This window comes from Erinaceus europaeus, chromosome 2 (genome assembly GCF_950295315.1).
Source record: "Erinaceus europaeus chromosome 2, mEriEur2.1, whole genome shotgun sequence".
In the NCBI taxonomy this organism is placed as follows: domain Eukaryota; kingdom Metazoa; phylum Chordata; class Mammalia; order Eulipotyphla; family Erinaceidae; genus Erinaceus; species Erinaceus europaeus.
Genome location: NC_080163.1, coordinates 135,751,064 through 135,772,891, shown reverse-complemented (window position 1 = coordinate 135,772,891; position 21,828 = coordinate 135,751,064). Strand labels below are relative to the sequence as shown.

Sequence of the window (21,828 nt, the reverse complement as noted above, 5' to 3'; positions counted from 1 at the left end):
AGTACTTTAGCATCCTAAGCCTCAGTTTGCTCATCTGTGAAGTGGGAGTATAAGAAATATCTCCTTCAGTTTCATGATAGTTGGATTACTGCCATTCCAGTGCTTTGTTGGGCCCTAGTGACTTAAGCAGATGGAAGTTTTCTAGGTATCTGATACTGGTTATCATGATCATGGCCTGATGGACCTCTCAGGCAGAAGATGAGGAAAGCAACCATATTTTTTCTAATATGGAAATATTATATAATAATGTATAGTTATATGAAATCATTTATTTTATTTATTGGATACAAACAGAGAAATAGAGTGAGAAGGGGAAGGAAGAGAGGAAGAGAAACATCTGCAGCACTGCTTCACCACTCATGGGACTTCCTCTCACAGGTGGGGACTGGGAGCTTGAACCAGGTCCTTGTGCACCATCACCTGTGTACTCTACTAGGTGGGCCACCACCCGGCCGGCCCCCGCAGCAGTGTTTTGCACTGATCACTCTCACTTGGCTAATCCATTTCTGCTTTTTGCAATGAGAGAATTTGTAGTTGGGTCAGAGAAGATCCCAACCTGGCTGCAGGCTCCTGGGCAGGATGGGGGTGATCTGATGTGAAGCATGAAGGGCAGAGTGTAGGGGAAGGAGCTGAGCCCTGTCAGCTGCATGCAGGGCTGGGTGTGACTGCAGCCCTGTCAGCCCAGCGGGCAGGTGCCTGGCTGTCCCTGTGCATGAGATTACTTCATTATGGGGCCTTTCATTGACTTGGCTGCACTGTGCTGATGAACTGAGACTGGGGACAAGAGCACCTAATTGAGGGAAATAAATTCCCCTCACAGGCCTAGCTGCAGCCAGGAGCCAGCATGTACCTCTCCTGTGTGTCTGTGATGGGGGTGGGGGGAATAGGTGTCCCCGTTTCTCCTTGGGTGCTTCTCCCCATCTCACTTTCGCTCCCAGAACTCTCTCAGCCTTGGGTGCAGGCCAGGGGATCTGCCTCAGCTTATCTCCAGCAGCAGCCCCTCTGCGTCATGTGTGCTTTCTCCTCTAAACTGCTGTCCTTTTGCACACCTGTCCTTTCTGTCCTTCACTCCATCCATCTCCTTTTATCCTTTTGTTTACCTTCAACTCTGTCTGCACTCTCTGCTTAGATCTCCCGAAGAAGACTAAGCAGGGGAAGCACCAGCGCTGCCCTTCTTAATTGAAATCACTTTTCATTCATCTGGGAAATGAGACAAGGAGGGGCTGGGGCCACATTTTTCAGAGCGGGTCCACGTGCAGTTGATTCAACACAAGGCAGGCAGGCAGGAAGGTACTGAGGCCTTGAATGCCTGTCATGGGCTTAATAATTAAGAGCCAAAGTCATTTACATACAACAAAACTGAGGAAAAAAAACAAAACAAACAACAAAAGCACACAGCCTGCCACCTGATTCAACCACCTCCTTGCACAAAGGGGAAAAAAAAAAAAAAAGTCCTGCAAGGTATGTTCTCACAACCAGGAAATTGGTGGCTCAGGTCACCAGAACATCCCAAGTCAGGCATCACTAATCAGTTGTTTACAGCAGAGATTTTTTCCCCCTCCCCCAGTATTTTCTAGGTCTTATAAACCATTTCCTGGAACCCTGACTGGAGTCTGTGTGTGCTGGGGACTGGCGACACACACATAATAGCTGGACCGGGGAGGCAGGTTGCCTCAGTTACAAAGAAGCATGGGTGGCGTGAAGGCAGAGTAGAAAAGAAATGGAGAGCCCTCACTTGACACCCTCTGACCTCCGCCCGTGGAGCTGAATGCTGGAGAGCCAGCACTGAAATTGCAGTCACTTTAGATTATTTGGAGCGAGGAAAGGCAGGGAAAAAAGGGCCTGTTGACTACAGGAAGCTGAATTCTTCCTCTGCTGAAAAGCTTATTAGTGGAAGGGGAAAAAGCAATTACTTGGCTTTGGCTAGTTCTCTGCTACAGGGATTCGGGACTGCCACAGTCCCTTGGACCTCACCCTGGATCCAGGAGGTTCTGTAATTGCCAAGGCCCCAAGCCATCTGGGATCCCCCACTACCAGAGAGAGCGAGAGGGAAGGAGTGTATGTCTGTAAAAGCACTGTGACTTGTCCTGTCTTTAAATGTGATGATTTTATTTTGCTTCAGTGTTGCCACTGGGCAGGGAGTTAACAGGCTGCTACTGTTTGCCTGGAAACACAGATTCATGGGCTCTTGGGGGTGCTGTTTTCTGGAGGGTTTGTTGTTAAGATTGGTTAGCAAGAGGAAGAGCATCAAGAGCATCACTCTAGCATTGGTGGTTCTGTGCCTCAAACTCAGAAAGTTAGGCCTGCAAGTCCTATGCTCTGCTACTGTTACCCTGGCTGCTCTGCTTTGTTTTCATTTGTGTTTGAGGGAGTCCCCTCGCTTTGTCTTTTGTGCCATACATGTAAGGAAAGACTAGATGTGACTTTTTTTTTTTTTTTTTTTTTTAGTATTTTTGCCTCCAGGGTATTGCTGGGGCTCCTTGGCTGCACTACAGATCTACTGTTCCTGAAGGCTATTTTCCCCATTTTGTTGCCTTTGTTGTTGCCCTTGTTGTTGTTATTGTTGCCATTGTTGTTGGATAGGACAGAGAGAAATCGAGAGGGGGAGAGAAAGATAGACACCTGCAAACCTGTTTCACTGTTTGTGAAGCGACTCCCCTACAGGTGGAGAGCTGGGTCCTTGTGCTTCACACTATGTGTGCTTAACCCGCTGCACTGCTGCCTGGCCCCACCTAGACATGGCTTTGAACAGCTGTGGTACCACCATTAGAATCCTTCTGCTTCTTCCCACTGCAGTCACAGGTGTAATGGAGGAGGGTACCCAAGGAGCCAGTGTCCAGGGAGGGAGCAGACCTGGATGCTTAGTGCTCCCTTCTTGCTTGTCTGACTATCCCCTAGACCACTTGTCCCCTTCCCAGTCAATGTCTCTCCTCCTCTGGGAACCCTCCTTTAATACCTCGCTCACTCTGTAGTCTTTGCGCCCCATGCCTCGCCAGGTCCTGGTCTCTCCATCTATAAAATCAAGCTACTAATGGTTAGTTTCCAGCCCCTCATAAAAAAGGGCAAATCTATCTGATGGTTAGCTTACTCCTACCTAAATCCATTTTCTTGGTTATGCTTTTCTGTCTTCTCATTGTTTGGGCTACCCTACCTATTTTCCATAGTTACATCCTTTTCAATTTTTCTAAAAATACTTTAGGGTGAATTTCTAACTTCACCACATTAATCTAGCTAACCTTATCACTATTGTGGTTATTATTGTTGTTGTTATTGATGTCATTGTTGTTGGATAGGACAGAGAGAAATGGAAAGAGGAGGGGAAGACAGAGGGGGAGAGAAAGATAGGCACCTACAGACCTACTTTACTACTTGTGAAGCGACTCTCCTGCAGGTAGGGAGCCGGGGGCTTGAACCGGGATCCTTCATGCCACGTGTACTTAACCCACTGTGCTACCACCCAAGGCCCAGCAGCTAGATTTTTAACCCATCAACCCGTTCATCTTTTTTTTTTTTTTCCTCTTGTCTCAGTTCTTCAGATTGCTTTTCCTTTCAGGTTCAGTTTTCTGGTATTTTTCACTCTCCTAGAACATTCCCTGGTCTTTCCACCCTGTCATCAAAGTTTTTGAATAGTTAAGTCAATTCCTAGACTTACTTTTTAGGCAGAAATGGGTAGGTTCTTCCAGCTACAATATGTATTTAATCTTAAAATATAATCTTAGCCTTTTTTTTTTTCCCAATTTCTCATTGGTTACTATCCAGATCCTCTGCCTTCATTTTATATTTAAAGTCTTCGCTTGGCACGTGAGGAATTCCATCTCCCCACCCCCACCCACCCCCATATTGGGTAATCTTGTCTTTTAACTTGCAGTGATTCTTGGCTACCCTCTCATTCACATTTTTGGCTTGTTTTATTTTCTGTGCTTTAATGTTTGACCTTACAGAGTAAAGCAAGATGTTTTGCTTGCTTTTAATTTCCTCCTCTGATTCTCTTTTTCAGTTTGGGATCAACATATCATTTATAAAAAGTAACCCACTTCTAGAAGTGAGGAAGGATTCTGACTAAAGAATTTCCCTGTCAATGGAAATTGCTATCTTGTACAATTTCCAGTTGCAAAATGCACACAGAAGAATTTAAACATTCAGGTTTATTTCTTTGAAGTATAATAATTGCATGCTCCAAATTTCTGTAGAATCAATATTGTCCTAAGCGCCAACTCTGCCACTGAATTGTCCTTTCAGCCCAGATCCCCAGGATCCGTAGTGACTTTCTCATCTTACAGCAAAACTCTCTCTTTGGTTTTGTGTATTGTTTTTGAATGTTTCCACCATTAGGGAATGTGGGTGTGAGTCCAAAATAGGATGCTTGCCTTGAATTTTTTTTTTTTGCCTTTATGATCATGGTGTGTGTGTGTGTGTGTGTGTGTGTGTGTGTGTGTGTGTGTGTGTGTGTGTTGCGCACACTCACATGTGTGCTATTATCGTGTGTACTATAATATAAACCTGTGACTATTTAATGGAATGTGCTGCTTCTTAAGGAATATATGCCTATTCTTGGGCCTAAGAAATACTTTACAGTAAATAAAAGCTGAGTAATTGCTCAGAGATCTCTGAGGCTGATTCCAAAACACAGTTTATAGTTCTGGGAGATTTGAGGAGGGACTAATGTAGCTAAAACCATTGTTGGGCTGTTGGGGTGGAGGGCAGTAGGGGGAGGTACATTTCACTAAACCTTAGAAAAATAATAACACATTGTATAATAGCCAAGTTTTTTTAAGAGATTTTTTTTTTAATTTGACCACTAGTGTAATTTTGCAATTTTCTTAGGAGGAAGAAGATCCAAGATTTTTCTCCTCCTTTCTTTGGGTGCTGGAGAGCTATACAAAGTACACATTAAAAATAACACCAATTTAGCAATTCCATCTGTTTTTTCTCCCAGTGGTGCAGGAAAGCTCATTGGATTTTCTCTGTACTTCAGCTTCCTGCTTCACTTTCTTTGCAATTTCCTAGGAAATGTCAACTGAAACATGTTGCTTCTGCTGCCTGGTTGTTTCAGACTGAAGTGTGTTTGGGGACTTGATGGTTTTGGAGACTGGCCCAGTTTCCAACTTTCCATGTGTAGACAGATCCTTAAATGTCTCAAGTGTGATCATAAATGCTTCTGGCAGAGGCAACTTCTTCCCAGCATGCACCAGGCAGTGAATACTTGGTAGGTACCAGAAGATGCCTCAGGATGTTTGGAGATAGAAGGTTACATTCTGGGTCATCCCTGGGATTCCTATGGATCTCCAGCCTCAGTTCTGAAGCCTGCATTGCTTTGCATATGCAGTGACCTTTTGTGCACAGTGATGTCTCACCAAGGATGAGAGGTTGAGCCAGTGCTTTTCTAGGTGCAGCACCACCAAACTAAAATTGCCCTGATGTCTGTTCCCCAGATTTGGTTTGGAATGTGTAAGCATGTGTGCTTTGTTTTTGTGAATCAGCTTGTTTTGCCAGCTGTGCATATAAGTGGCTTATGATGATGCAAAATGAAGCTTATTGACAGTCTCTTGCTCTGCTGTCTTCTAAGATTCCAGTCTGCATTCCGTGCTTTATGGAAGTAAAGCTGCTTTCTTCATAGACTAGAGACCCTTCAGACAACTGTGAGCTTGAGAGAAAACAAACAGGCAGGGAACTCAAGTCTCTCCCATTTGTATGAGGGTATGACTCAGACCCCTGGAGTCAAGTTCCTCCCTTTCATCCACCCTCCCCCACAGTGTGCTGTTCTTTTTGATTGTCAGAAGCAACATGTTCACCTGCTTTTTGCCAAGTTACTTTTTATTTTTTTGCATGTCATTTCTCCATCATTCCATTCAGTATTGTCAAATCGTGGCCCCCCCACATTGTAAACTGAGTCTTGGGTTTGCACCACTACCTCTCTACCTTCCCTTACCGGGCCGGGCTGTATAGATTGCATCCATCAATGCTGGCATTCCCGGTACGAGAGCCATCCCACAAGGCTTCATTTATGCCCATTAGATTCTAATCGCCATTATTTAATATCACTTCTGGTACATCCTGTTCATTTCCCATACACCTTAATTTGAATATAGATGCTTAAGTACACTTTCAAGCCTCTTTGACTTTTTTTCTTAATCTATGTATTTCCAACATTTTCCAATTAAAAATAAATAAGGAAACATATCACAGATTTTTATTTATTTTATTTGCACTAGGCATATGATCGCTGTCAGACAAGCCAAGTCAGTTTTGACTCAGAAGGTGGTTCCAGCCTGCCTTAATGGAAACTGTTAATTTTTTTTCTTTAATTTACACTCCTTCTATCACTCATATGTGTTTATCTACCTTGTCTTCTCCTTTCCAACTGTGGAAGCCTGGCAGTGTTTACTTCAAGCAGGGTGTTATTGAAAGACAGATGCTTGTAGGGACTGCTCAGCCCTCACACCTGGAATGTTAAAAAAAGCTTTCAGGCAGATGTTTGGCTGAAAAATCTCCCTTTCTCTAGAGGAAGGGGGTAGGGAAGAAACCAGGACCCTGTCAGAGAAGCTTCCCTTTTTCACCCCTATCATGAGGTCAACAACTGCCTCCTCTATTTCTCTCTTCTCTTCTCTTCTCTTCTCTTCTCTTCTCTTCTCTTCTCTTCTCTTCTCTTCTCTTCCCTCCCCTCCCCTCCCCTCCCCTCCCCTCCCTTCCCCTCCCCTCCCCTCCTCTCCTCTCTTTTTATTAGTAATTTAACAGTGTTTTTACAAAATGATAAGATTTCAGGGATACAGCTTCACACCCACACATGGTGTGGGTGAGTCACCACACCCTCCACCAAATGAAACTCCATCTCTGACTATCCACCCAGACACATTCCATGGGACTTCCCACTCTTGTAAAAGATTTATTGTGATGAACAAGGACAGAGGTCTCTGTTTCCTCCATCAGGACCCTCCTCCCCCTGTTTACCTCTGTGGTTTGTTTGTTTGTTTTGCTTTTGCCTTAGCTTTCACCTATCAGATATTGCTGTGAAGACAGTATCATCTACTCTCTCCTGTCTTCCTGTCTTTCTTCAGATCACACTGAGTTAGAATCATCATTGTTCTCCAACTACTTTGTTTTTCATGGGGTTGGGCATAGAGTACCCACTACCCTACTTGGCTTCAAGAACCTTCTGTTTTGTGTGTCTCTTCTTTCTAGAACATTCCAGTTTGGTGTGAGGTTAAATTGTGCAAAACACTGTTTGAAAGAAAGGAGAAAAAAAGAGAAAGGAACTTGTCAAAATGCATTTGTTAGATCACGTTTTAAATGAAGTACAATTGAAGGCAGTTTTTGTCCACAGAAAGGAAAAACCCCTGCAAATCCGCTGAACTCCCAGAGAGCGCGCCTCCTTTGTCGTCGCCCTGACATTGAAGTGTAATTTTTCATGGTTATTTGGACTGGAAAATGGAGGGGGGGGAAGGGAGAGATGGGCCTGCGTTTATTTCCCATAAATGACAACACAATCACATCACGCTCCACTACAAACATGCTCGGGGAATTTGCCTTTTTTTACATTTCATGTGTGAAAGTAACAGCAACAGTCATGGCTCTGTAGAAATCCAAGGGAACTAATCCCTCCTGAATTCAGTGGGCTTCAGAGTTCAGGGACATCGCTGGATTTCTTGCTTAGGATGGATTCTGAAGCCATTTCAGGGATGGGTTTGTGTATTACAGACTGGAGCTCCACATCTTTCAGTTATTTAAAAAAGAAGAAGAAAAATGAAAGCAAGCAAGAAAGCAAAGAAAATCTTCCCGTGAATGGCCACCAGGCGAGCGAGCGACATATTTCCTGCGTTGTGCTTTGTCACTGCACATTTGCTTTCATCCTTTCTGCGTTTCTGCAGGGGGCAGCCCAGGTGCTTTTGCCGAGAACACAGATAAATGGAACTTGTTGCAATACTGGCTCTAGGTGTTTCCTCCCTTTTTCTGTCTCTTGACCCTCGCCCACCCCCTTAATTCTAGTGTAGTTTTGACAAACTGTTCAAATGACCAGGTGGCCTTGCCTGGGAGAGGAAAAATGGCAGGACCGTTCCCTTACGGCACCACAGTGACATTTTTCACTCTGCGCTCTGGGCAGTTCGCACAGGAGGGGCGATTCAAAGGACGGGATTTTTCTCAGAGAGGCCTAAACAGCTGGGGCCACTGTGGATGTAGAGGCAAAGTTAAGTGAAGAGGCAGCTAGCTGGAGAGGCTCCCCGAGCCAGCCTGGGGAGCCGGGGTCTCCATGTATCCAGCAGGCTGCAGCAGACCTGCCTTCCCAGGCGCCCTCTCACCACACAATCCCCATTTTTCTTGTTTCTATAAACAGTGGCAAGATCTTCAAATATACAAAAGCATAAATGGTCTCTATTCTCCAATTAGTCATTTTAATAATACCCGGAGTTGCCTTCGGAATGTTGATTCCTGTAGCCCAGTGCCAAAAGGCAGGGGCACTGGGTGGGGACATGAGAGGAAGGTCAGGCGGGGGCAGCAAGGAAGCTAAATTCCTTCAGCTCAGGCTTTCCTCCCAGAGCCCTTCCACTTGCACCCCTCTAGAAAGGGCTGGCAGGCCTCCACAGCGTTCCAAGCTCCATCCAGAAACTCCAGGCACTGTGGCCCCAGGTGTATTTGGTAAATGAGCACCTAGTGGTAAAAAAGAATTCTTGTGGTAAAATGATCACTTCCAGGATCCACATAGAAAAGAATTTCTCATTAGAGACCAGAGTGGGTCTGATATTTTGCTATATCCCCCAGTTCCACCCCAGTTATCTTTTTCTTATTTCATGGAGCATTGAAACCCAGTTGGGAAGGCAGATCTGTTTAGAACAACTGGTTAGCAGTGTGGCCACGTTTTCTTTTTCTTTAAAGCCAGTGGGGGTGGGAACATTCCCTGCAGTATTGCCCAGCTGCCCATGGGGCTCCACTCAGGCTGAGGAAGGGTCCTTGGTGAGGTGGTCCTTCCTAGCAAAGAGCTCAGGAAGAAAAAGGGAAGTGCCAAAAAACATGGTGACCTGGACGGGACGCTTTGTCTTTGCAGAACTCTGTCCTCTAGACTTACTATCAGAGATCTTGCTGGAGAGAGGGATTTCAGAGTAGCTGGGCAAGCAACAGCCAGTTTGTTTGCATTCATGTGAAGACCTGAATCCCTTATGGCACTGGGGTTCTTATACCTGTTAGGAAAGAAGAGGCATCTTACCCCAAGGATGTGGGAAAATATTACCCTTCAGATGATCATTCTCCAGCCTTGCAGCCCATCTCTCTCCTCATCCCCGTTTGTCCCACGCTCACCCTCACCCTTCATCCCTTCAAGGTTCCCTACATAGACTTTTGTAGTTGTAGGTCACACTGGCCCATTTGTCACTGTTTTCTCTGAAGCTTTTCCTCCTGTGATTGGGCATGTTGCTCAATTAATCTCTACCCCCCCAATAAAATGAGAGAATGGAATGGGCAGAGTTTGTCAACAATTAAAACAATATGCAGAGGGTAACCTACAGAGGACTTGCAGTGAACTCGTAAATTCCTTGTTTCATGAGCATAGATGATTCACCTTTACCAAGATGCTAAGTATATATAAGGCGGATTAAGAAAGTGATTTGAATTTGTGATAAACTAACCCATCTTCACTTAAGAGAAATTGTCTAGGGCTATGGGACTGTCACCTAGAAAACCTAACTGTTCATTGCTCCCTCTCAGGCAGCTTCCACCCAGCTTGTGGGCTGGGAGGATACCATTGGAATAAAACCAGGAGAGACAATGTTTGAGAATGTTCCAGAGTAACTTTTGGCATCCTGGATCTGGGTATCTCAGCACAATTAGGTTGCAGCCCAGGGTACCTGGAGTATCACGTGTGAGGAGGACACATGGTCAGTGCTCAGTGAGACCACACTTGCCAAAGTTTCCTAGAAGGAGAGTGACATGGATAGCACTCCACCTTTGTGGATATAGCCATTGTGTCACCACCCCTCTCACCTTTTCCTTCCTGGCTTAGAAAGCAGGACTAGAGGTAATGAGTTGGGAGCAACAAGGCCATTTATCCATCAGCACTGCAGACCATGCACCCAGTTACCCATTCCTATTGTAGCAGAATCTTAATGCACTGGATTTGATTTGAAGCAAGTGGCCTAGGCTGTCATCTGTTATATGTAGCAGGATTTGATTTGACCTGTATTTGCGAAAGAAAAAAAGCATGCATGCATATTCTGTAGGCTATCTGCAGCCATTAGAGGTTTCCTGTGGATAACAAAAGGCTTGTACAGTGGGGAACACTGGGGTGTTCTGCCCTCGTTTTCCAGCGGTGCCAGCCAAGGCATCAAGAGGACATCTGGTGGGCTGAAGTGTCCCACTGTGAGTGTGTGCTGCAGTCTAGCACCCACCCAGGAGTTAAGGGACACGAGGACAGGGCAGAGCCACCCAGCATAGAGACCCCCATCAGAAGTAACCGCCACCTTCTGTGTCATTCCTGTCCCAGTGTGCCAGACCCTTTCCGCCTGCTCCCTTGGTCGTCCCTGGTTAATTAGGTTGAAAATGGAGAAAGGAAAAGCTTTAACCCTATCTTCAAAGTAAGCAGATTGGTTATTTTGTTTTTCAAAGAAGAGGTCCTATATACAATTAAAACTTGTTTCTGGTAAACCTCATTCCAGGAAAGATGAGCTTTTAACAAAAGGCTTTTGACAGCTGCAGGCTATTTCATTTTTTTTAATGCTGAATGAAAAATCAATACATTTTTCTGGGTTATACATATTCAGAACAGGCCTGATATTTCCATTATAATGGAAAGTGGGTGTCTGTGCACATCTCGCCTGTCAGAGCTGCACCACCGCATTTTCCAAGCCACTGCTAAATATTTCAAACCTGATTTGATTGTGGTTCATGACAGCTAATGTTTCTCTGCTCTTGAGCCTGCCGACAGGCAAACACACTTTATTTCACCCCCCCACCCACCCTCAGGCTTCACTCCCCCACCCTCCCACCCCCCCACACAGAAAAAGGAAAGAACAATTTCATTCTGCAGAGATCCCAGGTTGGTGTATTATTCAAGTAACACGATTGCCTGAGAGCCTTGGGTATAGACACCCTGATTCTTAGGAGGATTTCCAAATTTCTATCACACCAAGGCACTGTGGGGGGCTTTGTCAGGTCTGGGGGAAAGTTTAAATTAACCTACATTATCCTGTTAAGAGTTAGGAACTGAGGGACTAGTCTTAATTACTGATTGACTCCCCTTCCTTCAAGTCTTTTAGTGATTTGTAAAAATACACATAATGGATGCAGCTCTGGGTCCTGGTTATTTGTTAAATGGTATCTTTTTTTTTTTCTTTTTAAACAATTGACAAGGTATGTTGAGTGAGTACATGTTCGGGGGATTTGTATTGATGGTGAATTTTGACTTCGTGATGATGCCACTTCTATTTTTTTTTTTTTTTTTTTTTTTTTGGCGTGGTGGTCCTTCCACAAACCAACTTCTAGGCTTTCCACAAAAATTGCTGCAGATTCCCCCATGGGGCTGCCAGCTGGCACAAACGCCCCTCCATCCCCCACCCCCCGGGAGCAGGCCTTACCACAGATTTAGGAATCATGCTGTTTCCTTTGGTGGCACAAGTATCAGACTTGTTAAGAGTGTGCATTTCGGGAGTCAGGAGGTAGCGCAGCGGGTTAAGCACATGTGGCACGAAGTGCAAGGACCCACTGAAGGATCCCGGTTCAAGTCCCCGGCTTCCCACCTGCAGGGGAGTTGCTTCACAGGCAGTGAAATGAAACAGATCTGCAGGTGTCTATCTTTCTCTCCCCCTCTCTTTCTTCCCCTCCTCTCTCCATTTCTCTCTGTCCTAACGACGACAACATCAATAACAACAACAACAATAACTACAACAACAATTAAAAAAAACAAGTGCAACAAAAAGGGAAAATAAGTAAATAGAAATTTAAAAAAGAGTGTGCATTTCTGGTAAGCTCTCCATTGAAGAGCACCTTTGTGGGCCTATGGCATCATCATCCCAAAGCCCAAGCTGTACCCCCTAGGAAAGTCCTTCCTTTTTAGAATATATTTACCTTTTAAAGTTCTCACACTTGAGGGCTCTGCCATCAACAAGGAGACATGAGTGACATGAGCAGGCTGGGTTTGGCCCGAGCACTAGTAAATACTGTCTAGGAGAAGCAGTTTGGGACAAGAAGCTGGTGATAGAAATAGATTTTTTAAAGACCTCCAGTCACTATTTTCCAGGGAAGTTAAAGCAGAAGGGAAACCAGAAGGACCTTGCAGTTATTCAAGATCTGCTTCCAATTCCCTAGAACATTACAAGTGCACCCAAATAGGAGGTATGTGTAATTGGAGGATTGCTCTGGGGTCTGTCCATCAAAGAAGACTTTTGTGGGAAGCTCTAGAGGTATTTTTTCTTGTTCTGTGTCTTCTGAAAAACAAATCTCTCTAGGATGTGTTAGCCTGGTACCTCCTACCAAGAATAGGAGGGCAAAGGGTAGAGATAACCCTCCCATCCAGACCCAGCTCTGCTCTTGAGAAAATACTCCTAGCATGGTTAGCTTCCAGAATGCTATTAAAATCTTTTGTGGAAAAGAAGATTGTGATTTGTCAGTTTTGGCCTTAAAGAAACAGTCCGGTGACTATTGTATGCCTTGAAGTGGAGCGACATTGTCTTCTGAGGGGAAGGCAGGCTCTTCTAGATAAGACCAGATAATCAGTCCATCAGGTCTTCACTTGTTCTCACCATCTGTCAGTAGCCAATATTATAGGGGGAAGATTGACCCCTCTAATGACCCGACCTGTTGTCATTGGCTTCAAGGGAGTGCGGAGGATGTAGCCTGTGATCCCTGGGAAGAGAAACTCCTCTGCTCTTTGTTCTATCAACATATGTGTATCAAACATACTTTCCTAAAGGGAAGGAGGGCTAGATAACCAGCTCCAGGAGCTTGGCTTGTGGACATGGCTGTGTGTGCAGATCCTGGCTGCCATTGTGCCCTGTGCTATCCATGTGTCTTCAGTGTAGGGAGGCCAGCCCTACCCAGGCTGGGTCTCGGTGAGGAGTTGGAGGCTGGGGTAATTTACACCTTGAGAACTGATAAAAAACATAGCCCACCTGCAAAGCATTGTAATCCCGAACTGTCCAGATAAATTCATCATTTAAATCTGCTTTTTAAACATTTCTCTGCCTTTATTGGTATTCAGAGCTCACAGTTTTCTGGTTATTGTCAGTGTGGGTTTCCATCCATTTGAAAAAAAAGAGCTATTTTTTCCTCTTGCTGTGGATGATGATGGTATAAAGACAGATGGTGTAACTGCGTATGAATGCCCTATTTTATTTCACCAGGACCAGACAGTTCACTTGAAGATGTGTATTATTTCCACATGCTCAGGTTAGACAGCCCAGACAGTGTTTGCCTCCTGCAGCTAGCTGCCCTTCCAAAGGCCTTGCCATGCAGAGGGCGACACCTCTAGGTCACGGGTGGAACTGCAGGGAAGTACCTGCTTGGCTGTGTGGGACCTTGTTTCAGTTGGGGCAAGGATGCTTCTTGTAAAGGAAGCTGGCCTGTCAAGGAATTTCTTAAATTGTTTCTTATTCTTCCAAGCATATAGCATCACCCTAGTGACAAAGTTTCAAGTGATTATGTTCAGTTTAAGACTCAAAGAGAATAGAACATGCTTTATAAATCTTAAGAAATGGAGCACAGTGTAAGTTCTGAAAATAACTTTTCGTCTGTTGTCTTGCTGAAAATCAGCTGTCCTTACCTTCCTCCTCCTAGTAGGGCAGGGAAGGAAGAAAGCCAAGGTTCAAGTCACTTTATATAGAGCAGGAACTCTAGGAACAGGCACAGAGTACTATGTGGTTTCCTTGCTCTCTGCATCAGCAGTGTGTTTATTCTTTACAGTCTGTCTGTTGAATAGGTGTGTTTGGAAAGGCTCACTGGGGTCAGTACCAGAGAGACTACAGATTCTTAATTCTCTGCTGGATGGCCCTGGGCTACATAGTACATAGGAGACAAGTACTGGCCTTGGGGGTGGCTTTCCTTCTCTCTCCAAATATTGCTGATCATCACCTCCTTGGGGAGCTCTTTATTTTGTAGGTGTGAGACTGTCACCATCTTAGGTAGTAATATATGCTCACCTGTGTGAGCTGCAAAGGAATGGCCCCTGAGCCATCTTCCTGTTTCCTAAGATTTGACGGATCTATCAGTACCATAGATGCTTTGTATCACAGCTTGTATCAATATGTCAGTACAACAGATGCTCTGTATCATAGGATGTATTGAACTAAATGAGTCCTTTTTTAAGAAACCTAGCTAATTCAGGTAGAACCAATTTAAATATTGATTTGACCATCTATATCACCATTTAGAAATAGATTTTTATAATTACAACATTGAACAACTTTAGCCAAAGTTTAAAACTAAGTTTAAACAAAGTTTTAAAAAAGTTTAAAACTAAGTTTAGCCAAAGTTTAAAACTAAGTTTAACCAAAGTTTAAAACTTGTCTGGACATACTTTTTTTGGTGGTGATGTTATATGTAACTTGCTTGTTAATAATCTCCTAACACGTGTGTGTGTGTGTGTGTGTGTGTGTGTGTTTGCTACTAATATAGTCATAATATCAATGTGGAGTTGTATTTATGACTTCAAATCAAAGTTTCCTGATTTTTCTGTTCAAAAAAAAAGGATGGGATGAGACTTGATAACTTTTACAACGTTGTGAAACAAGAAAGGCACATATGTGTGAACATCTCTTAGAAATGAAAATACACAGCATTTTTTTTTAAAGATAGAGACAGAGAAGGAGAGAGGGGGAAAAGACTACAGCACCAAAGCTTCCTTCAGTGTGGTGGTGGCTAGATATCCACATGGCAAAGCAGTAAACTCTCCAAGTGAACTATTTTGCCAGTCCAGGAAATCAGCAATATCCTACTTTTTTTCCTTTTAATCTCTGTTCCCTCTCTGCCCTCTTTCCATGGTGTCCTTTGTTTTGGTACAGTATACTAACCCAGTCCAAGTTTTACTTTGTGTTTCTCCTTTCTGTTCTTATTTTTAAACTTCTCTCTATGAGTGAAATCATCCCATATTCATCCTTTTCTTTCTGTCTTGTCTCACTTAACATGATTCCTTCAAGCTTCATCCAAGATGAGGTAAAGAAGGTGACTTCCTCATTCTTAACAGCTGAGTAATTAATATATATGTATATAATGTAATAGGTTATGTATTGTATATTATATATAAAACAGCACATATTTTTATATATAAATATATAAAACAGTGATATATAAGCTTTATTAACCACTCATGTTGTTAAACACCTGCATGGCTTCCAGGTTTGGGTTATTACAAATTGTGCCACTATGAACATAGGTGTACAGAATGTTTTGGCTAATGATCAGACAATCATGGCCAGAATTAAATCGTGGCACTGCATGACCAGGGTGAGCTCCCATACTACAGTCTTCCCCAGCATGTGTGTGTGTGTGTGTGTGTGTGTGTGTGTGTGTGTGTGTGTGTGTGTGTGTGTGTATCTGAAAGAAGTGGGTCCAGGAGCAGTGAAATCACACATGTACAAGGCCGTAGCTTGAGGAGAAACATTTTTTTTCCAAATCTAAAAGTAAATAAACCAATGGTAGGCAAAGAATGCAATTACTTCAAAAGGAAAGCATGATTCTATTGCCTATTGTTACCCTTACTTTATAAATATATCTTCTTGGATCATGCCACAGGATGTCATTTGGTTTTTAGAGCTCCTTCGCATTGATGAAACTTTGATAACTTCTGCTCTTCAGAATGTGAAAGACCATTAAGCCCCCCACCCCCCACCCCCATATGGCACTGTCAGACTTACAAAGGCTTGATGACTGGATCTACTTTAGTTCAATGCCAGGATGCCCTGAGACTGGAGCTCAGCAAGAAGCAAACATGTCTCTCTCTCTCTCTTTTCCCCCAAATATAAAAGACTTGCATGCAGCTACTTCAGGAATTCAGTGGAGTTACTCTTCAAAAACATTGGCTTTTCATTAAGAAAAGCTCAAGTGAGGCATTCAGAATTCATGTGGAAATGCCTACACCGCTTACAGCCTTGTGTCATCAGGCAGGAAATGAAAGTGCCACTACTCACCCAGACCTTGGCTTGTCCATCATGCAGGCAGTCTTTTCAGGGGCCACTGGCAAGAGAACAGGGAAGTCACTGGCATCAGTGCTTTGTGGTTGGCAATTCTGAGGAGCAGGAGCCAAGAGTCCTTCATCTGTTGTCTACTTTTAATCCTTGATATTTTGTTTTCTTTCTATTTCAGAAGAAGCCATTGAAGATGTTGAAGGGCCTAGTGAAACGGCTGCTGATCCAGAAGAGCTTGCTAAAGACCAAGAGAGTGGGGGCGAGAAGGACCAGAGCAAGTGGACAGGTAGTGTGAGGCCACCCTTGAGTCCCCAAGGCTTCTCGCCTGGGAGCGTGACCCTAACAAGTCAGGGAACAGAGGCACATAAGCCCACCTATAATGAGACCAGAACAATAGCTCATTTGCATAGGTGTACTGCTTTGCCAGGTGTGTGGCCCAGATTTGAGCTTGGCCCCCCACTGCATTGAAGGAAGCTTTGGTGCTCTTCTGTCTTTCACATTCTTTGTCCCTCTGCCTTCAGTTTCTCTATCTTTTGTTTGTTTGTTTGTTTTTGTTAACGGTCTACCCATAACTACATTGGCTCTGTACAGATAGGGAAGAGGTCTTTGTTTTTGGTTTTTTGAGGGGTCACATTCATTCTCCTTCATGGTATGGTATGGTATGTTATATCAAATGATTTTTTTTAAAATTTTTCTAGAATAGCCCCAAAGCCCGTTTGTTTATTGAACAGTCAAATATTTGGGTGTCTACTTAGGATTTCCTTATCTTTTCAGTCACACTTTTAGCAGCCTCCTTCCTGAATGATTCACTGTTAAAAGTCATGTCCTTCATCCCACCTGATCAGGTCACCTAGAGTCTTTACAGATACAACAGTACAATGTGGGCTTTGTCCTGCATGGAGGACTGGGCAGGTAGCACTGGTCCTGTACATCCTTCCTGTCCAGCCACATCTCCAAAAGTTCAAATGCTGAAATCCCCATGAAAAGAAGACAGGCAGTGCAGCCAAAACAGTCTTACCCAGTGCAGAAAAAAAAAAATGGAGATGTTAGTAAAGTACTACTTCTAAAAGAGCTGGTGTTGGGAGAAGAGGAACAGCCATCTCAGAATGACAGGCTTTTTTTTTTTTTTTTCTATAAATCAAGGGAAGAAAGAATTGAGGTAAAGGGAAAAAAAAATGCTTCGGTTTTTGTTTTGAGGAGGTAAGAAGTCATTTCTGAGAAGGCTTATTGGGACAGACAAGTCTTTCAGAAACTACCACAATAATTAGAGGAAATGATGTGACAAGCAACAGAAGTTATTTTATTTGGTCAACCCAATTCTTGCTGCTTTCCATTGTTAATATTATAATACTTGATATTTTTTGAAAAAATATTTACCTTCTGGAGTCCTTATTGGCTGGGTCTTTGTGGCTTTTCCAGGCACGGCTGTTCTTAAATCATGCTCAGTGTCGGCCTTCACTATTTAAACAAGATACAGAATCTTGGAGAGAGGCCAGAGGAGAGCAATGAAAATGACTGAAGGCTGAGAAATACTGCCTTTGAGAAGAGGCTGAAGAAATTGGGGCTATTCAGCCTAGAAAGAAGAAATTGGAAAAGCAGCACAACAGTTTCCAAATATAGGGAGGGATACAGCAACATGGGTGATGAGCCACTCTTTTTAGTGTTTCCTTGGAGTTAGACAGGGTGTTACTTCAGCAGAATGTACAGACAGATACATTGGGTGGATTTTTCTGTCCAGATGACTTGTCCTCTGCCTTTAAACTGGACTTTGTGCTACCAGAGGCCTGGAGATAGTGCTGAGACGTATGGGGTCAAGCTTCCTAGGAAGATTTAGAAGGTAGGACCAGAGAGTAGGGGGAAGAACATCTCTGCTAAAGGCACAGGGTGGGGGCGGGGTGAGCGTGATTCTGTTTCTTTGCATGGGCTGAAAGCTAGTTTGAGGATGGCAGATTGTCCACTTGAATAATGCTTTGCCATGTGCATGACTCAGGTTCAAGATCCCGGCCTCCATTGCATTAAAGGAAGCTTTGGTGCTATGGTCTCTTTCACTTTCTCCCTCTGCACCTATCTTTAAAAAAAAAAAAAAAGTGCAGAATTGTACCACTCTTACCCTATGGTCTTGTCAATTATTATTAAGTAAAAAAAAAAAAAAAAAATCCCAGTTTTGCTGTAATAAGATAGGATTTTTTGCAAATAGTAATGCAACATAGGTGTGTCCATTATCTGGAGGAGAATGTTCATAAATGCCATCTGAAGAGTGAGTCACTTTCCAGGTCATCTGTGTGTGTTTTCCTGATTTGCATGCCTGGTTCCTGATTCTAACTCTGCCACCTAGGAAGGAGCTATGTGACCTTGCTCAAGGTACCTTAGTCTCTCTGTGCCTCAATTCCCTCAGACAGATGTATATTAGGTTTTGTTTTTAATAATGTAGTTAATGAAAATGAGGACAGCTAGTATCAGTTTCTCTCTGGGTTCTCCCCTTTTAATGTAAAAAAAAAAAAATCCTAGATAGCATGTAGCTTATGGGGATTTTTAGACAGAGGGGAAACTACCTATGAGGGTATAGTAGGACTTTGCAAATGACATTTGGTTCATATATTCTCTGCATTCTTTTGGCTACTCTAAGAGAACTAAGAAAACAAAAGTGACTGTCAGTTTGCAAAGCCCCCACTGTGTGCCAGGTTCTTTGTATGTGCTTTTCTAATCCTTTCAGTCACTGTAGGGCGAGCTTTGTTAATAGCAGTTCAGTGTTTATAATTCATTTGGAATTTATCTCCACAGTGCAGATAAACTTGGTAGGTCATCACAAGCCTCAACCAAAAAATGGGCACCATAAATGCAAGTGTTCAAGTAGATGTTCAACTTCAAGGGGGGAGGGAGGAGAGGGAGACAGACCTTTGGTGGTGGGAATGGTGTTAATATACAAAGCAGGGGGGTGTGTTTTCAATAAGTCTTCACTTTCTCATTCATTTTTTCAAGCAACTGTGCACACTTTATCTCTAAGGGAGGGAGAGAGAGCGGGAGGGACGTAGAGGGGAATGAATGAATGAATAACTCAGGGATACACTTTGCTAGTTTCACAGTAGTAAAGGGAGAAAGGAAAATTCTTTACTGACTCCTGCAAAGGATCCTCTTTTGACCTGGAGCATAATTTTTTCTATATTGCCTGAGTGTGTAATGACAGGCTTTGTTAAGGTACTTGGGCCAATTTGATCTTGAAATCAATATAGGTGCCAGCAACCTCTTCTGATCTTTCTTTTGGATCCGTAGTGTTTTATATAAAAATATCTGTGTGTGTTCCATTCACTCCCTAAATTGAGCTGTTCCTGTCTGATTAAATGTGATGGGAAGTGCTTCCTCCTGGCAAATAAATAGTGATTTCACAATTTGTGCTGTTGATTAGCAGCTGCTCACGATGCAGATTAATAATATTTCAAATGGGTCTGGATAATTGTCATTTTTCAACTATTGATTATGTAGTTTGGGGAGGGTGGTTGCAGGAATGGATAACCTTTACAAAAAAATAGTTATTTATTTTTACTTGGATTAGGACGTCTGATTTTGTCTCTAGTGTCTGTAGCTGATCTACTTGGGTTTTTTTTTTTTATTTAGGTGTCAGATCTTATACTTTGAGTGGCATCAAGATGAGAAGATAGTGACTTGAACCATGGCACTGATTTTGAATCACACTCTGTGTGGCCAACTCCCACCACATTCAGATACTGATGTTCACAAGTTCTCTGAGCTCATAGGCCTTAACTTCAGGGAATGCTCTCCACTGGGGAACTGAGGAGCACCCATTATTACCAAATAATTCTACAAAGTAGTGCACTCCCCGTGGAACTTACTGTGCTGAGGGAAATCTTCTGCATCTTAACCCTGGCCACACATGCCTCTTGAGTACTTAACATAAGGCTAGTACTACTGAGGAACTGAACTTTAAATTGTATGTGACTCTTAACAATTTTAAATCTAAATAGCCATGTGTGACTAGCGATTACCACACTGGATAGTGTAAATGTAGATATTCCGAAGGAGCAGAACTAACCCTGGAAGAATGTATCATGGATATAAAAACATTCCAGCTGTTATTAAGGCTACATTGCACTCTGAGTCTCCACCAGGTATTACTAGAATGTGTCACACCTGTCCTGAGCAGGCAGCATCATGAATGGCTCAGAGGTACACTGCCCTTTGGGGTAACCAGGTAGGGCTGTGGACTGCTAAATCCTGGGTCAGTTGCAACTCCATTTGTTTATGTGATTTTTGCCATCATTTTCTGTGTGTGCCAAGTTGTGAAATAGTTGGGAAGCACTGTTTTCTACACATCATTTCATTTGGTGTTCAGGGTATGAAATAAGTGCTATAAGGAGCTACCCCTCTCCCCACCATTTTGCAGAATGTAGACTGAGACCTGGAGGGCTCTAGCAAGTTGCTAAAGGCATCTGGACTGACTCAGATTTGCATATTGGCTCTGCTACTTCCTCTCACTCAGGCAGAGCAGAAGCTCTTAATAGGATGTTCTCCACCCACCTCTCCCAGGGTGAATTTTTTTAGTCTAACCACGAGATCAGTTTTCATCTCTTGTAAAATAGGAAGCACACGTTTCTAAAATTGTAAAGGGGTAATAGTGACAGACCAGTCTCCTTTACTTTCAAAATAAGAGGGATTGACAGCCACAAACGTGCTTTGTAATAATCAGTTGTGTTCAGTCTGAAAAGCAGGGTGGTAAAGTAGAAAGAATGCTTTAGATTTGTACCCAGCAAGCCCACCACTTAGCAAATAACTTTGGTCAAGCAAGTTGGCCTCTCAGAGCTTGGGTGCCTCCTCTCTAACCTGAGGACAAGTGACTTCCTATTTCAGTAATGAGATTCTTACCTTGATGGGTGGTGGCCCAAGTATAACATGTCCTAAACACTGCTCTCATCCACTCAAAGCCCTGTGAAGCACTCTCATAGGCCAATGGAGGGTGTAGGAAGGTTTTCTCTGAAGCAAAGCCTCTTCCCTAATGCATAGCCATTTCTACCATCCACTCTGTGGTTTCCTCTTTTGAAATGTGAAAATGGTCCCTTGTTCTCCCTTAGCATCATGGATGTGAAAGTGTGTGTTCTAGATGGAAGAGCCCCCAGTGTCAGCAGCTGAACAGTAATTAATGCAGTGATTATCCAATCAATCATTAATTACTATCAATTAAGTGATATACAATTAATGTGATATTTTATCGCCAATAATTAGGGGAAAAATTGAACTCTTGGCAAAGAATCATAGCAAGATGGTTATTTAAGTCCTGAGGCAGCCGTGTTTCCCAACAAGCCAAGCACTAAGCAAGGTCTAGCTAAGCTAGTTTGAGAGAAAATAACCAGGGGGTGAAGACAGGGGGTGGGCTGGGTGGGTGGGGAGGGGGGCATTGGTGCTGTAAGAAAACAAACCAAAAAATGGGCCAGTGGTTCAGCTTAAAAATGACAACATGATAATGATTCAGAAATTCCTAACTGCTCTCCATATTTATATTTTTGTAAATTTTGAGTTGGAATTATAGTTTGATTGTTACTTTACCAGGGAGATGGCCTGAAGGGATTTTATTTTATTAATTATTTTTAATCCACGATGTTCACCTAACACAGAGCAATTAGTGCAGTGGAGCGTCCCTGATTTGGGTCTATGGAAGGCTGCTATTTGAAGGAGGTAGTAATGGACTGGCAAGGTCTGGGAGACTGCTGCAGGAAAG

The 21,828-nt window shown here is 43.3% G+C and overlaps 1 protein-coding gene across 4 annotated transcripts in view; it reads left to right on the top strand.

The window, feature by feature from the left end:
• The window catches only part of ZFHX3 (zinc finger homeobox 3), a 309,679-nt gene that overhangs the window by 240,824 nt on the left and 47,027 nt on the right, over window positions 1–21,828 (top strand). For all 4 annotated transcript variants that reach the window (XM_060185225.1, XM_060185227.1, XM_060185224.1 and 1 more), the window contains one exon: window positions 16,279–16,386. In XM_060185225.1, the coding sequence (XP_060041208.1) occupies window positions 16,279–16,386 (108 nt within the window). The remainder of the gene's footprint in view (window positions 1–16,278; window positions 16,387–21,828) is intronic.